This window comes from Apis laboriosa, unplaced genomic scaffold (genome assembly GCF_014066325.1).
Source record: "Apis laboriosa isolate Shangri-la unplaced genomic scaffold, ASM1406632v1 scaffold30_cov140, whole genome shotgun sequence".
NCBI classification, from domain to species: Eukaryota; Metazoa; Arthropoda; class Insecta; order Hymenoptera; family Apidae; genus Apis; species Apis laboriosa.
The window spans coordinates 699203-721184 of record NW_025222776.1 but is presented as its reverse complement, the minus strand read 5'-3'; the positions used below and the strand labels follow the sequence as shown (position 1 = coordinate 721184).

Here is a 21982-nt window from a genome sequence, read left to right as displayed (position 1 = left end):
GCTCTAAGCAGTATTTTCAGAGGTTTAAATCACGTTCGCATGACACCAATACATTCAGGTATCATAACCCTTTGCTACAAATGAATCTGTCATATTCTTCATAATCAATAATCAATAAAAGAAATCATATAGGATATGATAAGATATAACTATTTATAAAAATTGGATGTCATTGCTATATAAAATTATTCCTATTTTCCAAGTTTTTAGTAACTCATTAGCTTTTGTTGTTTTTTAATATATCTTCTATTGAATACAACAATTATGAAAAATTATATTTATTAGTTTTATTACTTACAATAAAATTAATTTTCTTTGATCAATTGTATTTAAAAAAAATAATAATAATAACATATATGTAAACATATACAGGTATAATATACCATTATATTATATATATAATATAAATTTTTATTCTTTATATTTTAACTATTTTTATTGATTCATTATAATACAACAGATAAACATAGGACGTAATCATTTAAATTTATATAATCATATAAATTTTAATCAATTAATGTATTATATTTACAATTATGTAAATATTAATCAATTAATCAATTAATGTATTATATTTTTTATATTTATATATTTATAAACTATTAGAAATATCATATTTTAAACATAACTTTAACATATTATTATATACAGTAAACTTCATATTATGAACCATATATTATATATTTAAGTAATAAAAGTATACAAATAATATCAGATATCAACAAACGAATTTCCATTCTGTAAATATGTTCTAATTCCATTAATGCAAAATAAATACGTTTTGAAATATGAGAACTAAATTTACTTAATCTTCCAACAGTATGATGAAGTTTAGCATCTTCATTGCATAATTTTTCTATAAAAAATAAATAATTTTCAATTATAAAATAGTTATTTTTTATTTTTATATAATATTTGTAATAGCATATGTTAAAAATATTATTTTACCAGATACATTAGTGTCAAAGTCATATGGAATAGGTAAATATTTATCCAATATTAATTCAATAAAATCAGTTGTACTGTCAATAGTTTTTAAAATATTAATTCCTGTTTCAGTTGACATAACTTTATCTGCTTGTTGCCAACTATACATTCTTAAATAATGAACTTTACAATAAGTATGCAACTTCATAACTTTAACTTTATGTTTAGTTTCATGTTTTAAATCTGTAAATGTTTTAACAGCTGGTCTAAGATGTACAGACATCAGAGATTTAGTTTGATTTATTATCTAAAATAATAAATATTTTAAAGAAATAATAATACTATAAAAAATTAAATTTTATAATCTAAATTATAAATATAAGTATAAAATTTATGTAACCTGTTCTGGTTCTTCTTTTATTATAGGTAATTTTACTTCTATATAATCAAGTCCTTGACACAATGTTTTATCTATTGTATTAATAGGTCTCTCTATTAATTTTGCAATAGGTAATGATTTTTCAATCATAGTATTAAAAACATTTTCCACAGTGTTAAATGCCCAATGTACAAGTACATTTGTTTCTTTCAAACATCCATATACTTCTGTAGATTTATCCCATAAATAATTGACACTTGGTATTTTGCGAGCACGATTAATAACTTGTATTTTATATATATAATTTGATGATTCAACTTCCATATTAATAAATATTTCTTACCACTTTTATATAAATTAAAAATCTCTAAAATTTTGTATGAATTTATATATATTTATATATATCATATAATAATAACAATAACTTATAACAATAACCAAAAATTATTTACTATAATATAACATAAACAAAGCAATATGATTATTTCAAATAAATATAAGAATTTTAAAATACTAATTTGATAAAATTAATAGTAAATAGTTTTTGTATTTCGTTTATATTAATATAATTCTTTTAATCTTTTATTTTTGGTACATAATGTTATATTTTTATAAGTAATAACGTTAAAGAAAAATAAAAAAAAATTCAAATATGTATAATTAAAACAATAACCTTTTATATATTTTCATGGAATATATAGTATAACATGAAATCATTAAACAGTTAACAAGATAATTATAACATGACTATTATGTTAAAAACTATAATATTTATAAATTATTAAGTGTACTTACAAAATTTTTCATGAAATTTTCATATTCTCATTTATTTTTCTCTTTTTTTTTTTAATAATTTATGATCTTTTTCGCTTTCTGAATCATTTCACTAAAGTATATGTTTGTTCAATAATTAACTACCTAATACTATAACTTATTTGTTTTTCTTTTATAAAAGCACTCATAACTGTGTATAATATATTACATTTTACCATATGATATTGTCATTCACTAAATAATCGTATGAGGGCACCACTATTATGTTTTTAACATTTATGTATAGGTCATCAAGTCATCAAGTCAATGACCTTTATATCTTTACATATATGAAAGATTTCAGAATTCTTGAAATTAAATTATCAATTAATTTATCCAAAGAACTTATATTAAATTTTGAAATATGAAGAATATAGAATAATGCAGTTTCATGGAAAAATCTCTAATAATTGTATATTAAAATCAAAATATGAAATATTATCAAATAATGATATTTAGTATTATTTTATTAGAAAACATTAAAACGTTCATTCATAATATGAAAAATCTATATTTATAAATTTTTAAAATTTTAAAGATTCAAATGAAATCTGTAGTTTAATTTTATTTAATAATATTTTTCTTCATATGAAAGATAATTAAAAAATTATATAAACTGTGATTGACTAATAAAAAATAAATTGAATTAATCAGATGACACAATTCAAAAATTTAAATTTAGTGTTTTTAAATTTTATAATCTTTAAAAACTCAAATTAAAAACCACAAAATTTGATTCTTTAAAAGATTTCTTTAAAAGAAATTTTAAAAAATAATTCGAAATTAATTTTGTTTAAATATTTCTTATCATATAATATTTATAAACATTTTTAGATGTATTAAAGTTAGAAAATTGACAAGTACCTACCCTTAATTTGTCTCAAATGTTTAAAAATATTTAGTATATGACATATAAATTGAAGTTATAAATTAAAACAATAAATAGCAATACTTAATTTCATAATTATAAATAAACATTTTGTAGAAATATTAGAAATTAGATAATAAATATTTTTTACTTAATATTTTATAATTTTCGAAATGAAACTTTTAACATAAAAATTATTGAGAAAAAAAAATTAAAAGAAAAGAAGTAAAGCAAAGAAAAATAATTATATTAATATATAATAATTATAATAATAATTATATTATATTAATAATAATTATATTAATAATACAATATGAATAAAATATTTCAATATCTTTTATACTTTTTTATATAATATTTATATAAATTACAGATTACAAAATCGTTACATAAAATATATGTTTTTTTTTATTTTAACAGTTCTTTTTAAAGTTATATACGTATAGAAAAAGATTTATATATATTAATTTTATACTACTTACATTAATTTTTTACTTTTTCAAATTCCTTATTACAAAAGTATAATTATTTTCAAGTACTTTTCTTTGATTTTATATATTTTTTTTAAAAAATTTTTAACACATATTAAAACACTAGAATTTTTTTTACAACTTTTTTTTTTTACAATTTGATGTACTATGAATCTTATTATAATATTATAAATATGAATATAAAATATCACACTGTATTTTATAAATTATTCTTATTTTTATAATATATTTTATTAAAAAAAAATATTTTACTATAAAAGTAAGCGAAACAAAAGCAATGAATATTCGGTACTTCATGTATTTAGATATAAATAATAATTTTAAACATCTTTTTCATCACATAAAAATTCATTCGTAAATAGAAATTGTAATTTTTATATTTTCCAAAATCTTTATGAAACAATCTGATTGTTTTTTAACTAAATTATTATACTATATTGTTTAATATAATTCAATAGCTAATTGTATGTTTTTTTGCATTTTAAAATTATCAAAATAATATTATTTTCAATTTTTACTTAAAAAATTTTTAAAATTTATCGATAATAAAAGAATCAAAATTTAACTAAAAATATAAAAAATTTACATTTACATTGATAAATAATACCTCCAATACATAATTGATATTATGTATAGTAAATTAAATATCCAAATATTAATTCTCACTTTTCATGCTGATTGTTAATTGACAAAATAATGAAATTTATTTTACAATTATTTATTCCACGAGAGGTGCATTATTGTAAAATTACTAGTAAGATTCGTATTTATTTTTTTTCTGTATTTTCTTCAGTTGCATCTTTAGTATTGATTTGTTTATCGTTCAAACTTAAAAAGTGTGTTAGATGAAGAATAGATATAACGCTTGACATATATGACGCAACATCCTCTTTTTTCACTGTTTTTAATTGTGCTACGACCGAATGGTATACTCGATTAGCGGTTTTCGTGGATAATTGTCCAATAGTTTGTACAGCATGCAAAATTTTGTTCTCATCAGCAGATACTGGAGCTATAATACAAATTTTACAAATTAGAAATATATTTAGTATTTTCTTATTAACAAGATATTTTGTTGGATATTTATAAATATATACCTGGCATGTTTTCTTCTCCTTCTATTGGTGGGAAATAACGATCCAATAAACCGTTAATGAGAACGCTACTATTATCAACACTTTGTACTGCCATATTACCATATTGTGTATTTAACAATTCATTAGCCTTTGCCATACTGATTTCTTTAAGAGTTGATGCTTGTTGCGTAGCTGACTCTTTTGCAGCGTGTAATTTGTCAATTGTTGGCTGCAAGGAACTGCTCATTACTGCTTTGGCTGCATCATAAATCTAAAAAAATTTAACGAAAATTTAACAAATTAATCAGTTTTTTAAATAATTAATTCTTTAAAAAACAATACTATTCGACAAAATCATTTGATAAATTAAAAAATTGATCATGAAATATATGAAGAAAAATATGATAATATAATTATAAATATATAAAATTTTAAATATTATAAAATATCTTGTTAATTGATTAATTCGTTTAATTAACAACATTTTATTTTTCATCTAGTAGTTGTACAATATTATTGTACAAACAAAAAATAATTAAATTTATTATTATCTTCGATTCATAAAAATTCGATTTTTAATTATATCAAAAATAAAATTAAAATTTTAAGAAATAAATTTGCATCTTGTTATTGTATTTGTATTGTATTGTAAAATTTTTTTTGCTTAAAAAAAAAGAAATTTTAAAAAATTAACATAATGATAATAGAATTGAAATTGAAATTTAAATCTCAAATATGGAATCTAAATTTTTGTTATAAAATATAATTCAAAATATATTATTATTTTTTTTAATAATAAGATTAATGTAAAATATATTTTCTAACTATATATATATAAGTCAGCATGGTTAGGCTCAAATGAAATTGATGATTCTAATATTGTAATTCTTATGCATTTAACATATATTATTATTATTTACCTTTTGAGGTGGTTGTGTCATGATTGGCACTTTTTGTTCGACCATATTTAACCCTTCACATAATTTTTGATCTACAGCAGTGATTTGTTCCTCGAACTTTTTAGCTAAAGGTGCAGTAAGAGGAGCAGCTGTGGCAGTTGCATAATGTAATCCAGCTTCGGCTTGAGTTAATGCCCAATTGATTAAATGATGCGAATCTTTGAGATAAGAATATGTCGATCCCGTTTTTTCTATGGCTGAATGAATAACAGGAATGCTTTTTACGCGATTAATCACTTCGAGATGAGGTGTACTATCAGATGATGAGGTGCTTTTATTATCTGCCATTTTTTCTGAAAAATTGAATGTTACAATGAAAAATAAAATGTTAACAATCATCTAATATATTTATTATATTTATTATTTATATTATATTATTATATTATATTTATTAACAAAAGAAGCAATATAGATATAAGATAAAGAAATAAAATGATAATTCCATGATTTTGCAATTTTAAAATTTATACTTTAATCCCAATTCTATATTATGTTATAAGCATCAATCATGAAATTATTTTCAATGTATTAGTAATATTAACATCACAGTCGACAAATAAAATAGTCTTCATTAATCATTTCAAATGTGATGATCTCATTTTAAACCATTATTCATAATTATAATAAGATCTAGATCAATTTTAGTGATATACCGAATTAAAAAGTATTACTTATTTAAAAGAAAAGTGACCGATTATTGTTTGTTTACTTTTTTTTATGTATTCTTACTAGTTAAGTACGTAATGATGAGTAAACTTTTTTTTGCAAACGATAATAATACCAAAATAATATAATAATAAAAATAAAGCTAATATATATTCAAATTACGTCAAAATGAACAATAATGTTTGCAAAATTTGTGAATTATCGTGTTATTGAATTGAAAGATGTAGATTGTGCTACGTGAAATAAAATTAATATACTATACTCAACTTTTCAGAAGATTATAAGTATAATTCATAATTCTTTCACTGTAAAACAAAGAATATGTTAAAATTGCTTACAGCGTTAAATATTCATTATGTGCAGGACTGATGACACATAAATTGTACTTTTAATTTTTCGGTGATACATAACTTTATTTTTAGTTTTTTATATATGTATCGATACACTTTAGATTTCATTAAAATTATTGAATTAAATTTTTCACGTTATTAAAAGTTAATAAAAATTATATATCTAAAAATTAATTTTGATGTTTCATAATTCTTGAAGTAAAACGCGTAAAAAATATGACTATAGTCCTTTATCGTATTCAAATTATCGATCTTTACCATGAACTATTCAATCTTATGTAAATCTTTCATATGATAGACTATGAAATAATACTCGGCAATGAAAATATGAAACAATAATGTCAATCATTACAATATGGACATATAGCTCGACAAATAATCAATGACAGTAATACATAAAAATATATAATTAATATATATTTATAAAGTAGTATTAAAATATTATTATAAATCATAAAAATTATATTAAAATATGAAATTAATAAATATATAATATAATATAACGATTTCAATTGCAATTGTTTTTGTTAACTTCTTAAAGTTTTAAAAATAAGAGGATATTAATTATATATATTTATAAATTATAATTTTTATTAGATTTCTGCAAAGATATAAGAGATAAAGATTTTTATAAAAATATATTTGTTAAAAAACAGGATGAATATATAGGAAAATCGAATTTTATATATAAAAAATTATATATAAAAAATTTAAATAAAACGATAATAATTATACTCATAATATTAAAACTATTAAAATTTATTAAATATTAAAAAATATTTGTTCTAATTTATTAAAAACATTATAATCTAAATGTAATTACATTCTAATGTCAATGAGTTTCATTAAGAATTATTACAGAATATAATTCTGTAATATAAACTCTAAACAACTCTACTCTAAAATTAAATATAATCAATTAAAAGAATAAAATATAATTAATAATTAATTAATATTATAAAATATAATGAAAACTGTATATATTAAGTAAATAATTACAAGGTATGATATTACTTACAAATATTAATTTGTACTTGGAATGTTTGATGCAACAGTTAGCAAAATATAGTAATAAAAGCAAAATATATACTATATTCTACGATACACACGACAAATCCCGTAACACTGACGATGACGATACGACTACTCTAGGTAAAAAGCTACTGGTAGAAAATGGTCACAAGTGGGGGCAGACATTCTTCAGGACCGTAGAAAGAACGTTACTTTTATCACATTTCTTATGTGTTGCACGAAAAATAATATAAATATTATTACATATACGAAAGACAATATAGATAATTTATAATCTCATAAACAAAATTTAAATATTCGATTATTTTCATTAAATTCTTCTAAATAATTATAACATCAAATCTATATTTATTTTATTGCTATAAATAATTTATTATCAATAAATAATAAATATATATTTCTATTCTTATTATTATATTATTTTGTTCTATACTATATACCTAATAATCTAAGCATTTTAGATTATATATTCTATTAAAAAAACAATTTATACATATATATAAATTTTATTAATATTATGAATTACAACTTAAGAAAGTGCAAAATAGATATATAATATAATTTGTGAATAAAATAAATTGTTATTTTTAATGTAATAAATTAAAAAATCTTTAAATGCATGATATATTCAATCAATATATAGTAATGAAATGTTATTAAAACGTTATTGATTAATTCCATAAATATTGATAAACTACATAATTTTATAATTATATTAATATTATTTTATAATTATATTACATATCAGTGTTTAAATGAAATAAGATCGAAGGGAACTTCAATGCGTGTCTACTTCCATGAATACATTCGTGCTTCTGCGCAGCTATACACATGTATATATACTTATATATGTATACATATGTGTCATTACTATGACGTGGCGGTCACGTCGTTGTCTTCCTCGTATTGTACAGTTGCGATAGTGATTATGAAAAATACGTCAAAGAATACGTTTTCATTGATTCCACAATCATTTCAACGAAACATGATTGCTACAATTTTAAATTTAGGTATTTAAATATGTTATATATTTTATTTTATAAATATATCAAAACGTAAATTATTTTCTTATTTAAATTAAAATTAGAACTATTTTAATTATCAATATTTATTTGAATTGAAGATTATTAAAATATTTAAATTCATTTTCAGTAAATTAAATATTATTTTTATAAATCTTTTATTATGATATAATTGATAAGTAGTTATTATAATAGCTAATAATTACTATTGCTATAGCTATTATAATAGCTAATAATAATACTAATTATTTTTTAATTATTATATATGAATTTTAAAAAATTAAAATTTAAAGAAAAATGCAAAAATTTAAAAACTAAAATTAAAAAGGAATTTTAATTATTATTAATTAATTTTAATATTATTAATATTTTAATATTATTTTAATATTATTAATATAAAATTTATTATTAATTATTATTAATAATTTAAATAATGAAATCTAATTTAAAGCTATTATAGATTTATAAATAATCAAAAATTATGTGTAACTTTCTGAATATGTATCTTAATATCTTATATTATTTCTAAGCAATTTCATTGTATTTAAATTATTCATTGTAATTAAAAAATTCAAAAATATAATTTTAAAATAAATAATCTTATATATATATATATATATACACACACACATATATATGTATATTTAATCTTATCTATTTATTATTTAAATTTATCGTTTTACAGATGAGAAAATAAAATGTTTATAATATTTTTTATTATATATTTTTATAATATTATATCCATCAAGAAAATTATAGCAATGCAAATAAAAATGCAATTTTCGATAAAGAAAATTTATATTTTTATTATAATAATTAATAAATAATTATAATAAAAATTGATAATAAAACATTACAATTTTGTGCAAAAAAATTCTATTTTTTAATTTATTTTATATTAGATATTAAATCTGCTTTTTTAATTTAAAAATAACAATCATTTCAAAATACTTATTTATTTTTATTACGTATTAAAAATAATCACAAATGAAATATATTAAAAAAACGAATATAAATAAAATATAAAGTGAAATATAAATAAATATTTTTCATAGATTAGTATAGTTTTTGAGCAAACAATAAAATTCTCTAATAATAGAGAAAATGATTATATCTTTAATCGTATGTTTGAATTATAAATATCTACAAGTGTCTTAGACTTTATTCATGAAAAACCTTATTTTTCACCACTATAAGTACAAATGTATTTTCCTAAAAGTGCAAATGTAATTTCTTAAAAATAGCATATAACACAACTATTAGTTATATATATATATAAAAAATGAATTTTTTATATATATTAAAAAAGTATGATTTTTTTATTACAAAATGTATGCAAAAAATAAATAGAAAATTAATGGAATCGGTGGAAATTTTTCTTTTTTCATTAATAATATCAATTAAATTTTTTTGTAATTGCATTCGATGTAGAAGCTTTCGAATTGACTTCATTCGTATGTACTTCATTCGTATATACTTCATTCGTGTGTATTTCATCATTTATAGCATGACGATTCGTTAATTGCAAAAAATGTACTATATTTTTGATATAAGATTTTAAATTATCTGCTTTAATAGTTCCAAGATGAAGAATTATATTCGAATATACGCGACGAGCAGCTTTATTAGATAAACGTCCAACAGTTTGTAAGGTGTGAAGAAGTTTGTCTTCTTCATTTATATTCACCACTAAAATAAAATCAAAATATAATTTAATATTGTATTGATAATATAATAATTATCAATATATTATTATATATTATTAATATAGATTTATATTATTAATAAAACTTTGTATGAAAAAATACAAACACATAAATAAATACAATAAATTTAGAAATTTAATTTGAAATTTCAATCTTTCTTTTATTTTTATTACTAATTTATATTAAATAGAAAAAATTATATTATTGCAACATTATGACTATATATTATCGATTAAAATATACAAATTATAAATAATATTTTTTTTAAAATAACTTACCTATTAATTGTTCATCTTTTGTAGCAGGAAAAAATTTATCAATTAATTTATCAACAATATCAGCTGTGCTGTCCAAACCTCTAACAGCTGCACTGCCATATTGTGTTTCTAAAATCTGATTCGCTTTGTTCCAACTTATATCTCTCAAACTTAAAGCTTGGGAAATTATTAAATTATTAACGAGCGAAATACTTGAAACAGCTGGTTGAACGGTTTGACGTGCTAGCGAATAAGCATTTTCTAAAATCTAATGAATAAAATGATTATACGATTAGAAATATTCACATAATTATTTCATATTTTTATTTATAATATTTTTCACTCATAAAAATTGATATATTTTGTTTCTAAAATTTTCCAACTTTAAACAAGTGCATTTATATATCATATATCATATGTGCACTTATTGAATATTAAATATTTCATTCATATTATTAATAATCAATATTATTAATTATCAATAATATTAAAATTATTTAATAATATAAAATAAATGAAGACATAGTATGAAAATAAAAATTAAAAGAATTACATCCGATATGATAAGAATATAATAAAAATCTATCGTGTATTATGATTAAAAAATTTTATCGCATTTTACGATAAGATATCACGAATCAATTTTGAATGCTTCTTTACATTCCGATTAAATATTTTTATTTCGTTTACCGGAAAAGGGATTGATTTCTAACCTGCTCGGGTTTCTCTTTAACCAATGGTACTTTTTCTTCGATTTTGTCGAGACCAAGACACAGCGTGTGGTCAAAGAAGTGTATAGGGTTCTCGAGTTTCTTAGCTATGGGAGCAGCAATAGGTACTGCTTGCTTCGTTGCATTACTTAAAGAAGTTTCTGCAGTGGTTAGTGCCCAATGAACCAACTGGTTGCAATCTTTCACACGCAAATATGTCGCTGCAGATTTTGATATTGCACTTTCAATTACTGGAAGTTCCATTACACGATGAAACACTTCGATGTGAGGCAGTTGTGCAATTTCGGTAGCCATTCTTCTACAATTTTATAAAAAACTCTGTAATATATATGTATATATATATATATATATAGGTATAGATATACATTTCTCTTATTAAAATAAGAAAATAATTAAAATAAGTTATAAAATAATCAATTTTATATAACATAAAATAGAATATTTCTTTCTTATTGAAATAATAAAATTTTATAGTAAAATAAATTAACAAATAGAATATTTTTTTTTTCATTTAGAATTTATCATATCAACGAATTTATTATTTATCTATATTTCAAATTTAATAATATATTTCTTTATTTATAATTTATTGTTAAAGATTTTTATTGTATATAATATATTATATTATATTTACATTTTTATCATTTCCAGAAATATTGATAAATTGAAATAATATTAATGAAAATACAAGAAACTAATAATGAATTACGATAACATAAGGTTCAACGGACGAGTGCATATACGTGCACATATACATGTTATATATAAAGTTATATATATATCACTTTCTCTACTTTCGCTAGAATTCGTAATTACGTTTCGAAACATTTCTAATTGAAAGTTAATATATTTTACAATATTTTAAAATAATTTAACTTTAAAATATATCTTTTAACATAAATATATATAAATAATTTATATTAACACAAATAACATTACTATAAATATTATATATTTTGTATTAATAATTAATTATAATATTTATAATTATAATAATTATTATTAAAATAAATTAAATATAAAGATATTGATACTATTATTTAAATTAAATTATTTGCAAATAAAATTAACTTAAGAAATATTTATAAATGATTATAAAATAGTTATTTTATTTATTTTGTATTTATTTTTAAACATTTATATATATAATATATAAAACATATATTTATAAAGCAATTTATTATTTATTTCGTAATTCTATTTTTTACAAATTACGTATTTTATAAATATTTCAATAATTAAATATAAAATAAAAGTTGTATATGATATTTAATATGTAAAAGATTAGTGAAATTAAAAAATATTTAAGAAGTTTACAATTTTTTAAAATTATTATATCCTAAAATTTTAAATTAAAATTATAATATAATAATATATATTTTGTATAAATAATTATATATTTTGAACATAAAAAACTTGAAACTTTTTAAAATTGTTTTAGAAAGTTACATATATATATATATATAGTACAATACAATAGTGATATTATAATAAGAATAGAAATTCTTGAAACAGATATTCTGAAAACTACAGTTTTTAAAACTAAAAAATATCTCAAAAAACTGAAAACTTATATATTTCAAAATTGTTAATAAATTTCAAATTTTTTTAAATGTACAATAGTAATATAAATATAATAGATTTTTGTAACAGAGATAAAATTTTTGAAATTTAAAAAAAAAATTTTTAAATCTAGATAACTTGAAACTCTTCTCAAAATTTTTGTATATTTCAAAATTTATTAAATTTGTATAGAATACAATGTTATTGTAATACTTACTTCTTTATCGCTAATCGCTTGTTTGTATGAAGACTAGAGAAGTATAGAGAAAACGTCGCGTTCACAGCGTAAATAGAAATGTGCTTGCTTCTAGTCTGTCTCAACTCTTATAACTGACTTACCGCCTGCGCGCTAAGGTTCATTCATACGAGCCAATGAAAATCCACGACATCTACAAGCGGTGATGAAGCAAATGCTACGAGGCTTCAAAGTCCGCTAATTATAAGATGACAATGCTTTCGCGTTATTGCTCTTACTAGAAGCGAGAAAACAATAAAAATCATAGGGACTTTATATCTGAATTCTTTCACAACACAAAATTTTCTTGAATAATGAATATAAAAACTAATCTTGGAAATATAATGATAATAGTATCAAGATTTACTTAAATGATAGACAAATTTCATAAGTATGATATGACTATGGTATGATCTTTTTCTATATTTTATTAAAATTTCTGATAGTTGTAAAATATATTATAAATTATAATATTATTTAATAATAATATTATTATTGTATAATAATTTTTATTATTATTATATCATTATAATATATTAAAAATAAATATTTTGAATTGCTTTTTAATATTTTTAAAATATACAAGAATCTATGTTCATCATCAAATTCTTTTTTTTTGTAACGAAATATTTTTATGTATAAAATCCTTAATATGTTTTTATTTATACAATTTACATAATTTATTTAATTGTTTAAATTATAATGATGTATGATTACGTATTTAAGATTTATACAATAAGAAATAAATTTTATCTTTAAAAATAAGTAGACATTTAATGTGCATACTAAATAAATAGATGTTTATGTATCGCTAAATTTTTTATAAAATATTATAAAACATTTTTTTAAATTATTAAAAACATAATAAAATGAATGAAATAATATTAGAAGATCAGAAAGATATATATAGTTGTATAGATATTTAGTTAATAGATATTTTATATATGTTATACATATCTTCTTGAGAAAAAATGATTATTATTATAAAGATAATAAAAGATAATAAAATCTATATATAATTCTTTTTATTTATTAAATCTTGATTTAAAAATTCAAGATAAATTTATTGTTTACAATATGTTTACAATATATTCATAATTAATATTTTTAATTTCCAAAAATTGGATTAGATTTTTTGGAAAAATAATATTGTTTTATGTATATGGAATTTTTTATTTAAACAAAAGATTTAGCGAGATAAAATTGAAGAAATAAAAGAAAAACTTAAGGATTAAGAACCAAAAAAGATTATACAATATTTACTTTCATTTTATTTAAAAAGAAAGTTTGTCGAAAAATGAATATCAGTTACAATAGCATTATATATAATATTCTTTATTGTAAAACAAGAACAAGAAGTTAATTAGATTAATTATATATTTATTGTAAAATTAGAAGCATATATAATGAATAAAAAAAGCAATGTGTTAAACATTATTTCTAAAAGTTTCTATATTACTACTTACATATTTTGAGTACTTTTATTTTTTTTTGTTTTTAATAAAAGAAAAAGAAAAAAGTATAAATATATTATACCCAAATACATAAAATACATAAAATACATAAAATAAAACTAATATGTACCTCTTTTTATTTTTATTATATTTCTATTTTAATTGATATCAATGCATCTATGCTATTATATTTCTATTTTGAAATCAATAGAATTCAAATCAATCGAATTAATTTATAGATATAAAGATTTATTTCTATTTAATTGAAATACTGTTGAAATATAAATTATTGGCATTATTTTTGATATTTTAAATTAAACATAAATTTAAGAAATAAGAATCCAAGCCATATTTGAAGAATAAATAATATTCTTATAAAAAGATCAAACAAAGATTTTTACTATTTTATAATTTCATGCACATTTTTCTCTTGTCAAAAATATTAAATGAATTAATTTTGCTTGTTTGTCTTATCAATTAGAACATTAAAATGTATTTATTGCAAAATGTAATTTGTCTAGTTTTGATAACGGAAATGATAAATAAGTTCAAAGTAATATAGTATTTCAAATTATCTAAATTTGCTTATTTGGTACATACAATTCTTTATTACTTTTTTTAACCATAACAATATTCTTGAATAATTTTAAAAATAAAATTTATTACAATATTTCTACGTTCTTTTTTTTTTTCTTTTTTTCTAATGCAATGAACCTTTTTCCAAAAAATAAAGCACTTAATATCAGATGAATAATAATCGAAAAAATTTTTTAAAATACATACACGCATAAATGCATTAAAAAAAAATGCAAAAAAAAACAAGTAAATCTTTTTAATGATACTATAATGGCTATGAAATTATTATAATGTTTATTTTTAAAGTTTCTTATGTCTATAATCATTATAATATTTTGTAGTAAACATGAAGATAATTAAGTATATCTAAAAATTAAAAATTCTAAGAATGACACGAATATATTGTGTTTTTTAGATAAAAGAAGTATATTAATCGCTTATCGTAATATAAAGATTCGCAACTAATAATATTATTATGTACTTCGGTGGAATCGACATAATTTATATGAGAAAATTTCAATCTGGAATATTCCCAATATTTATCAACTTTGAAAACAAAAGAATTATTATGGATGAAACTCACGCAGAATAACTTTTAAACATAACTTCGTTATTCGATACCATTTACTGGCGGATTGGAAGACATCGACCTGTGGTTATTGTGGTTTTGCTGATGAGTCTGGACGTGTGTTACTTTTGAAACGCTTGGACGACCAGCTAGAAAAGCTGCAAATTGCTCCTATAACAACGATGCCATCACGCAATAAAAATATACATTATGCATAAATATAAATATAAAATTGATATTTTTGTCGTGTTCAGATCAGATATATTTTTTTACATGCTTCTAAAGTGTAATACATTCATAAATTCCTTTTACGATTAAATATTGAAATCAAACAATTTTAAACGCATAATTTAATAATTGAAACTATATATAAATTAAATAAAAAGAAAAATTATAAAAAAATAATTCGATTTTACGTACCAATAAATGATTCGTAATTGAATTGAGCCTTTGTATGGCTAAACGTACAGCTGAAATATGTTTCTTCGTTGCATCTTTTTGACTGATGATTGGTATCATCTAAAGAAAATAAGACAAAAATGACTATATAAATAAACGATGAAATTTAAATCGACAAATATTTAAAGAAGGAATTCAAATTCAATGATATTCACGTTTAACGTAGCATTTGCAACTACATGCAATTGATTTGAAACTCTAATAAGAAGTCTGCCAAGATTGCGAGGAGTTTTGGCTGCTAAAGCTGCTGTTCCATTCACCAGATGTACAATACGACGTGCAGATTCACGCGTTAGAAGAACCAATAATTGTTCTACAGTAGTTGGCCGAGCTTGATTCTCCGGTTCGGGCAAACTTAAAGTTCCCCACAGCTCTTTGGCTTTTTGGAACGCTAATATTGGATCCGTTGCTAACTGCAACATATTAATTTGAATAGAAATCTAATGAGTTTGATTATTATGATTAATTATTTAATAATATCATCAAATATTATCATATTTGTAGCAAAGATATTACAGTAAAAATGCAAATTGTTGTGAATTTTAATATGTTGTGAATGTATAATATTCGAATTCAAAAAAGAGTGCAAATGCATTTGGAAAAAGTTAGAGATATCTTTTGGAAGAAAGAAATTATAAATTGAAATTGAAAATTATTATAGAAATTGAAAAGCTTAATTAATCATTGAAAAATATGTATAGAATCGTTCGAAATTATTATTATTATTAATTGAATATATTAATTCTTTCGAAAGAAAATATCAAAGGAAATGACATTTCATATGCGACTAATATCTGAGTCGTGAATCATCATTCTTGTTATTTTTAAATTAAATTAATAGTTTCATACTCACGAATTATTACTCTCACTTTCTAATTATATTAGTCAAAAGAAATATTACTTACCAATTCTATAACGTATAAAAGTATATGAATGCATTCCGTTCCTTGTTCCTTAAGTGCTCGAGCTTCAGCTAGCGTGCGACGTGTTAGTCGTTTCTGTAATTTCCTAGATAGTCTGGCACCGTGATTGATAGTTCGTTTGGTCTTACTTACCGATTCCGGAGAAGTAACTTCTGAAAAATAATTTTTATTGGCAATAAAATTTTATCGCATTGTATAGTATTTATATCAAGAAATTTTATCCAGAATTATTTCTCTGTTGCTAAAATTAATTCAATACAATATTTTTTAATTAATTTAATATGTTACTTGAATTTTTATTTTTTATAAATCAATGTTTTCTATCGTTCAGAAAAATTTGAAAAAAAATTTGAAATATGAAAGTCTCAAGTAAAAAGTGATATATTAATAGTGTAATAATAATTTATTTTTTATTCTAAACTTACTTCAGAAAACTTAAAATATTGTATAAATTTATTCAAAGATTTTTACTAATAAAAGTTTAGCGATTTATGATAATTTTAAAAAGATTTTTAATTATTTTTATCTTCTTCATTTAATCGCCACTTTAGTTACCATTATATAATAGGCTTAAACCCCAGGTAACACGATGATATCTATTTTAAGCCTGAAGGGAATCTTAAGTCTAAAGGTGTCTGGTACGTGACGTTTTGATGTTTTGTTATGAGTTTTGACTCAAAGATAATTAGTTTTATTTACTATTTATCATAAATAAATATAAAATGTATAAAAAAAATATTTCATATCTATCTAAAAATAAATTTATTATTAATTTAATCCGAATTATTATTTTTTTTTGTCTTATATTTTAATTATTAATATCAAATATTCCAAATAAAACTAATTTTTCCCTATAAATAAATATTTTCCTTTAGATTAAATTTTAAACGAAATTAAAATTAAAATATTTTCTAAATCAATAATATTTAGCTACAAAGACTTATGATTTAGCAATATTTTATAGAAATTGACCATCTGCATACAATTCATGTACTTTATGATTCTAGTTAGAACAACATTTGACTTCATATATCCTTCAAATGTTCGAAAAAATTAATCTCTCCTTAAAATTGAACAATTGTTTTCGTTCGAATAATTTGAGATTGCATTTATATTAAATTGTATTATATTAAATTGTATATCCATCATTATATTAAATTAAATCTTCTTATGTATGATACTTAAAAGTTATTTTTAAATTAATATTAGTAATTCGAAACGATTCATTTACCATCTATACCGTCGGTAACATCAGCAGGCAAATAATGATCAACATATTTGTCCGCAACAGTTAAAGCACCATCTAACGTGTCTACTGCAACATCCGCAGCTTGGCTTCCTATTATCTTCACACTTCCGGCACGCATTAGAACAGGTCTGACGATTTTATTGTTCACGTATTCTCGTGCATTGCAGTACATCTTAATAATAACACGAATAATGAATTAATTAGCTAACCAAAATAATAAATAATTAATATAAATAATTATATAAATAAATAATATTATTTTCACGTATGTATAAAATTACTTTTACTTACAAGATGTGGAGGAAGATGAACTGCTGGCACTCTTTGCTCAAAAATATTTATACCCTTACAGAGCAATTGATCGATCGTTGTAATAGGTCCATTTAATGCATGAATCGCGGGTTTTGCTGACGCTGTTGCGATCGCAAATGACTGTTCAGCAGTGTACAAACTCCAACCCATCAATGAATTCGAACGCTGAAATTGAAAATTATCTTGTATTTGTTGTTAATATATTTATGCGAGTTTTAAATAAATTTGAATTTGAATGAATCTTAATAGGAGTCAAATAAATCTAAGAAATTGAATTGATTATGTTATATTTGATTAAATTAGTTAGTTTCAAAAATACAATATATGTTTGTCCTTAGGAGTATACATAACACGTATATAGTTGAAAGTTTAATAAACAAAAGATATTTAACTGGTTGAAATCTATATAGAAATCTTTTCAAAGTTTCATTTGAAAATAATATTTTACCGATACTTCTTTGTTACTTATTTGCATTGCTCTTTGGAATGATTGGAACGTATATTTATTTTATTCTTGCAAATATGGCGTACTTTCACAACTGGTGAAACTAGCAAGTGAAAGATGAGAGAAAGTGGCGAAATGTACAAAACTATTGGATTGTTAAAATATTTTGTTAAACTTTGCTTACCTTTATTCTATCGTACACATTGCCAGCTATGTGTATACCGTTTTCTATGATGGGAAGACTGGAGATTCTAACAACTGATTCGAATTGCGGCAAATCAGAATGTCGTCTTTTTACATTCGTTCGTGCCATTTGTGAAAATTTTTGCTGTAATAATTAAAATCAAAATCATTAATTGTGTATTTTATTCATAAATTTATCTTACTGGGGCTTAAATATTTTCGTAAATATTTTTGATTCGTTTAATTGATATAGCTGCGATTTAAATTTGAAAACATTTCGTTATATTTTTAAATGTACATTTTAATATTTTGAGGTAATCTCTATGTATACGTGAATAAGAGATAAGCATTGTGTTTTCAACAAAGAAAAAGAAGAAAAAAAATATATAATATGTTAAATTTATCTAACGAATGAAGGTATTTATCATTTATATTTATTTTACAAGTGCATAAGTACTTAGAAATTACATAAAAAAATTTAACGTTCCATTTTCTACCATATATATCTTGAACTAATATAAAATTTCTAAATTGATAATGATATAAGATTTCATTTTTTTATAAAAATTATATTCTAATATTTAATTATTTGTCAATTTTCTTCCATTAGATCATTTTGTCATTATTTTTTTCGTGTAATATTCTTATCTAATCTAAGAAAATTGACATTATTATTTATTATATTTGATAACTTTCGATGAAATAAATTTTAATAACAACATAAAATAATTTTGTATAATATGACTATATAAATAATGATTTTATGAATATAATTAATGATACGCGATAAAGCTTAATAATTAAAGTCAAGTATGATTGACTAAAACATAAATAAATTATAAAATAGAATGTTATAAAAAATATTTCTAGCTTAAAAATGTTTAATTGCACATGATATAAACATGATATAAATGCATATAGTAATCGAGTGAAACTAATTGTAGAAATTGATAAGAAAGGTCATATTATAATATACCTCGTGGTTAATATCAAGGTTGTACTCCTTTCGAGAATTTCATTATTATAAATTTCTCCATAGATCTCAATATTTTAGTCTTCAATTTATGCGGACATATATACGAAAAATTTTAAACAATATAAGAAATTTTAATAAAAACGAATAATATCTGTAATTTCCTCTTTTACCATTGTAATTTGCTAATTTAGTATAGTTAGACAGAATAATGTAGGTTTCTTTCAAGTTTACCGTGATTATATATGATAGGCCCGTATTAAGCACAGGTCGATACCCCTATCCTTATCTCTCTTAAAAACCATAATGCAGACTTTGTCGACGAATTGTAATCCAAATAATACCTTATATTCACATGCGATATTTTTTACATACGTTTAAGAAAGTATCACGAGAAAAGTATATTAAATTTGACACGAGGAGAAAGAAAAATTTTTTTTGAATCGATAATCTGCAAATATTTGTAATGATGAAACAATATTTCAATCGATCATGAAAATCTACGAGAATCGAATTTAATCGATGATTAATCGTGTTTGATAGTTGATCCTTACCTCAAGGTGCAGACAGCCGACTGGACCGATAGCGAAGTGTGGATTGATCGTGATGAAATTATATAATGGAGCTCAGTAGGATGTAAAGACAAATGACAGAGAGGTAGTCGATGTTTCGCCAAAGAACACGACATCGACTGTAACGTCGAAGCCTGCGAAATGGTATCTCATCGGTTTGACCTATGACACATCGATTATACAGCTGTGGCATTATGATGCCTTACGAATAAAATCTTTTCTCGTTTTCCTCACGCTTGTAATCCAATGATATCCGGTGATGAAGATTTTTTTAAATATCACATGGAAATTAAAATTGGTCTCCGTTAAGTTTGATCACCCACGTTTACCATCGTTTGTATTCGAAACCACAGACTTTGTGTTCAAACGATAGATTTAAGGTTACGTTTACTGTAGTGTATACACGCGAAGAACAGAGCAATATATAGGTAATCGTTGCTATAAATACGAGGCAGATGTATTATTCATAGAAAGATTTCATTAATAGATATTAGATCAATTTGGAAGAATCTAATTTTTACATTAATTTTTAATTATATATACGTACTTTATATACTATACTACTGAATATATATGTATTTCATTAAATTAAGAATTTTATAATTTTAAATTTTAATAATTATGATTGATTGTCATAGAGTATTATAATGTAATTATACATGTTATATTAATTTTATTATATTATATTAATTAATATATTAATTTTATTATATTATATTAATTTTGAATAATAATATTATTAAAGATTTGATAAAAGTATTAAAAAATGCTGTTTTTAAAAAATTAGTTGAAAAATTGGAATCATTATCTTTGTTTAATTAGAAAAATTTTCAAAAAAAGAAATTTGTATCTAATTATCTATTGTTAAATAACGAAGATAAACATTGCTATGTAATAATAATATAAAACATTATGTTAAATAATAAGTTCAAGTTTAAGAAATTAATGAATACGATCATTTCCAAATTTTTCTAATACTTTAAATACAGAATTTAATTCAGAATATATTTTCTATTCTTTCTTTTGCAAATTTCATATTTGGACATATAGTTTATATTGAGATATAGACATTAAAAATACTTACAACATCATAGTAGAGGGGGAGACATAAAAATTACTTGTAGTAATAGCTACAGAAAAATAGTGGAAAAGGAGACGGAAAAGTTGAAATTATCGCAGGCAGACGTTCTTAA

At 21.0% G+C, this 21982-nt stretch overlaps 4 protein-coding genes across 7 annotated transcripts; all 4 read right to left on the bottom strand.

Annotated features, from left to right (window-relative positions):
- Nucleotides 1–629: 629 nt before the first annotated feature.
- Nucleotides 630–2258, bottom strand: LOC122714506 (lipid storage droplets surface-binding protein 2-like). Its single transcript, XM_043935877.1, has 4 exons — nucleotides 2102–2258; nucleotides 1328–1673; nucleotides 949–1234; nucleotides 630–856 (listed from the first exon to the last, which is right to left on the bottom strand). Exons 2-4 carry the CDS (start codon nucleotides 1628–1630, stop codon nucleotides 663–665), a joined length of 783 nt encoding a protein of 260 aa, XP_043791812.1. The 5' UTR covers nucleotides 1631–1673; nucleotides 2102–2258; the 3' UTR covers nucleotides 630–662.
- A 1775-nt stretch (nucleotides 2259–4033) lies between these two features.
- On the bottom strand, nucleotides 4034–7666 carry LOC122714485 (lipid storage droplets surface-binding protein 2-like). 2 transcript variants are annotated; one of them, XM_043935849.1, is made up of 4 exons: nucleotides 6447–6489; nucleotides 5475–5806; nucleotides 4576–4825; nucleotides 4034–4490 (listed from the first exon to the last, which is right to left on the bottom strand). In XM_043935849.1, exons 1-4 carry the CDS (start codon nucleotides 6472–6474, stop codon nucleotides 4246–4248), a joined length of 855 nt encoding a protein of 284 aa, XP_043791784.1. In that variant the 5' UTR covers nucleotides 6475–6489; the 3' UTR covers nucleotides 4034–4245. The 2 variants fall into 2 exon arrangements, with proteins under 2 accessions (XP_043791784.1, XP_043791785.1); XM_043935850.1 differs by lacking the exon at nucleotides 6447–6489 and adding an exon at nucleotides 7548–7666 and having other exon boundaries at nucleotides 4037–4490.
- Nucleotides 7667–9730: 2064 nt separating this feature from the next.
- On the bottom strand, nucleotides 9731–13333 carry LOC122714489 (lipid storage droplets surface-binding protein 2-like). Of its 2 annotated transcripts, none has more exons than XM_043935855.1 (4): nucleotides 13058–13333; nucleotides 11260–11595; nucleotides 10568–10814; nucleotides 9731–10272 (listed from the first exon to the last, which is right to left on the bottom strand). In XM_043935855.1, the coding sequence occupies exons 2-4, from the start codon at nucleotides 11569–11571 to the stop codon at nucleotides 9980–9982; spliced, it is 852 nt and encodes a 283-aa protein (XP_043791790.1). In that variant the 5' UTR covers nucleotides 11572–11595; nucleotides 13058–13333; the 3' UTR covers nucleotides 9731–9979. The 2 variants fall into 2 exon arrangements, with proteins under 2 accessions (XP_043791790.1, XP_043791789.1); XM_043935854.1 differs by having other exon boundaries at nucleotides 9732–10272; nucleotides 11260–11575; nucleotides 13058–13331.
- A 2037-nt stretch (nucleotides 13334–15370) lies between these two features.
- Nucleotides 15371–21159, bottom strand: LOC122714433 (lipid storage droplets surface-binding protein 1). 2 transcript variants are annotated; one of them, XM_043935751.1, is made up of 9 exons: nucleotides 21024–21157; nucleotides 20772–20951; nucleotides 19246–19389; nucleotides 18596–18781; nucleotides 18287–18476; nucleotides 17038–17207; nucleotides 16288–16545; nucleotides 16094–16192; nucleotides 15373–15844 (listed from the first exon to the last, which is right to left on the bottom strand). In XM_043935751.1, exons 3-9 carry the CDS (start codon nucleotides 19372–19374, stop codon nucleotides 15716–15718), a joined length of 1161 nt encoding a protein of 386 aa, XP_043791686.1. In that variant the 5' UTR covers nucleotides 19375–19389; nucleotides 20772–20951; nucleotides 21024–21157; the 3' UTR covers nucleotides 15373–15715. The 2 variants fall into 2 exon arrangements, with proteins under 2 accessions (XP_043791687.1, XP_043791686.1); XM_043935752.1 differs by lacking the exon at nucleotides 19246–19389 and having other exon boundaries at nucleotides 15371–15844; nucleotides 20772–21159.
- Between the last annotated feature and the right edge of the window lie 823 nt (nucleotides 21160–21982).

Coding starts and splice junctions, on each gene's coding strand:
- LOC122714506 (XM_043935877.1), bottom strand. CDS start 1,630: ATGGAAGTTGAATCATCAAATTATATATATAAAATACAAGTTATTAAT. Junction 1,235..1,327: donor TAAAAGAAGAACCAGAACAG/GTTACATAAATT, acceptor TTATTATTTTAG/ATAATAAATCAAACTAAATC. Junction 857..948: donor CTTTGACACTAATGTATCTG/GTAAAATAATAT, acceptor TATTTTTTATAG/AAAAATTATGCAATGAAGAT.
- LOC122714433 (XM_043935751.1), bottom strand. CDS start 19,374: ATGGCACGAACGAATGTAAAAAGACGACATTCTGATTTGCCGCAATTC. Junction 18,782..19,245: donor ATGTGTACGATAGAATAAAG/GTAAGCAAAGTT, acceptor TTTCAATTTCAG/CGTTCGAATTCATTGATGGG. Junction 16,546..17,037: donor TTTTATACGTTATAGAATTG/GTAAGTAATATT, acceptor AATATGTTGCAG/TTAGCAACGGATCCAATATT.
- LOC122714485 (XM_043935849.1), bottom strand. CDS start 6,474: ATGAATTATACTTATAATCTTCTGAAAA. Junction 5,807..6,446: donor TACTTATAATCTTCTGAAAA/GTTGAGTATAGT, acceptor TCAATTTTTCAG/AAAAAATGGCAGATAATAAA. Junction 4,491..4,575: donor AGGAGAAGAAAACATGCCAG/GTATATATTTAT, acceptor TTTGTATTATAG/CTCCAGTATCTGCTGATGAG.
- LOC122714489 (XM_043935855.1), bottom strand. CDS start 11,571: ATGGCTACCGAAATTGCACAACTGCCTCACATCGAAGTGTTTCATCGT. Junction 10,815..11,259: donor TTAAAGAGAAACCCGAGCAG/GTTAGAAATCAA, acceptor TTTATTCATTAG/ATTTTAGAAAATGCTTATTC. Junction 10,273..10,567: donor AAAAGATGAACAATTAATAG/GTAAGTTATTTT, acceptor ATTTTATTTTAG/TGGTGAATATAAATGAAGAA.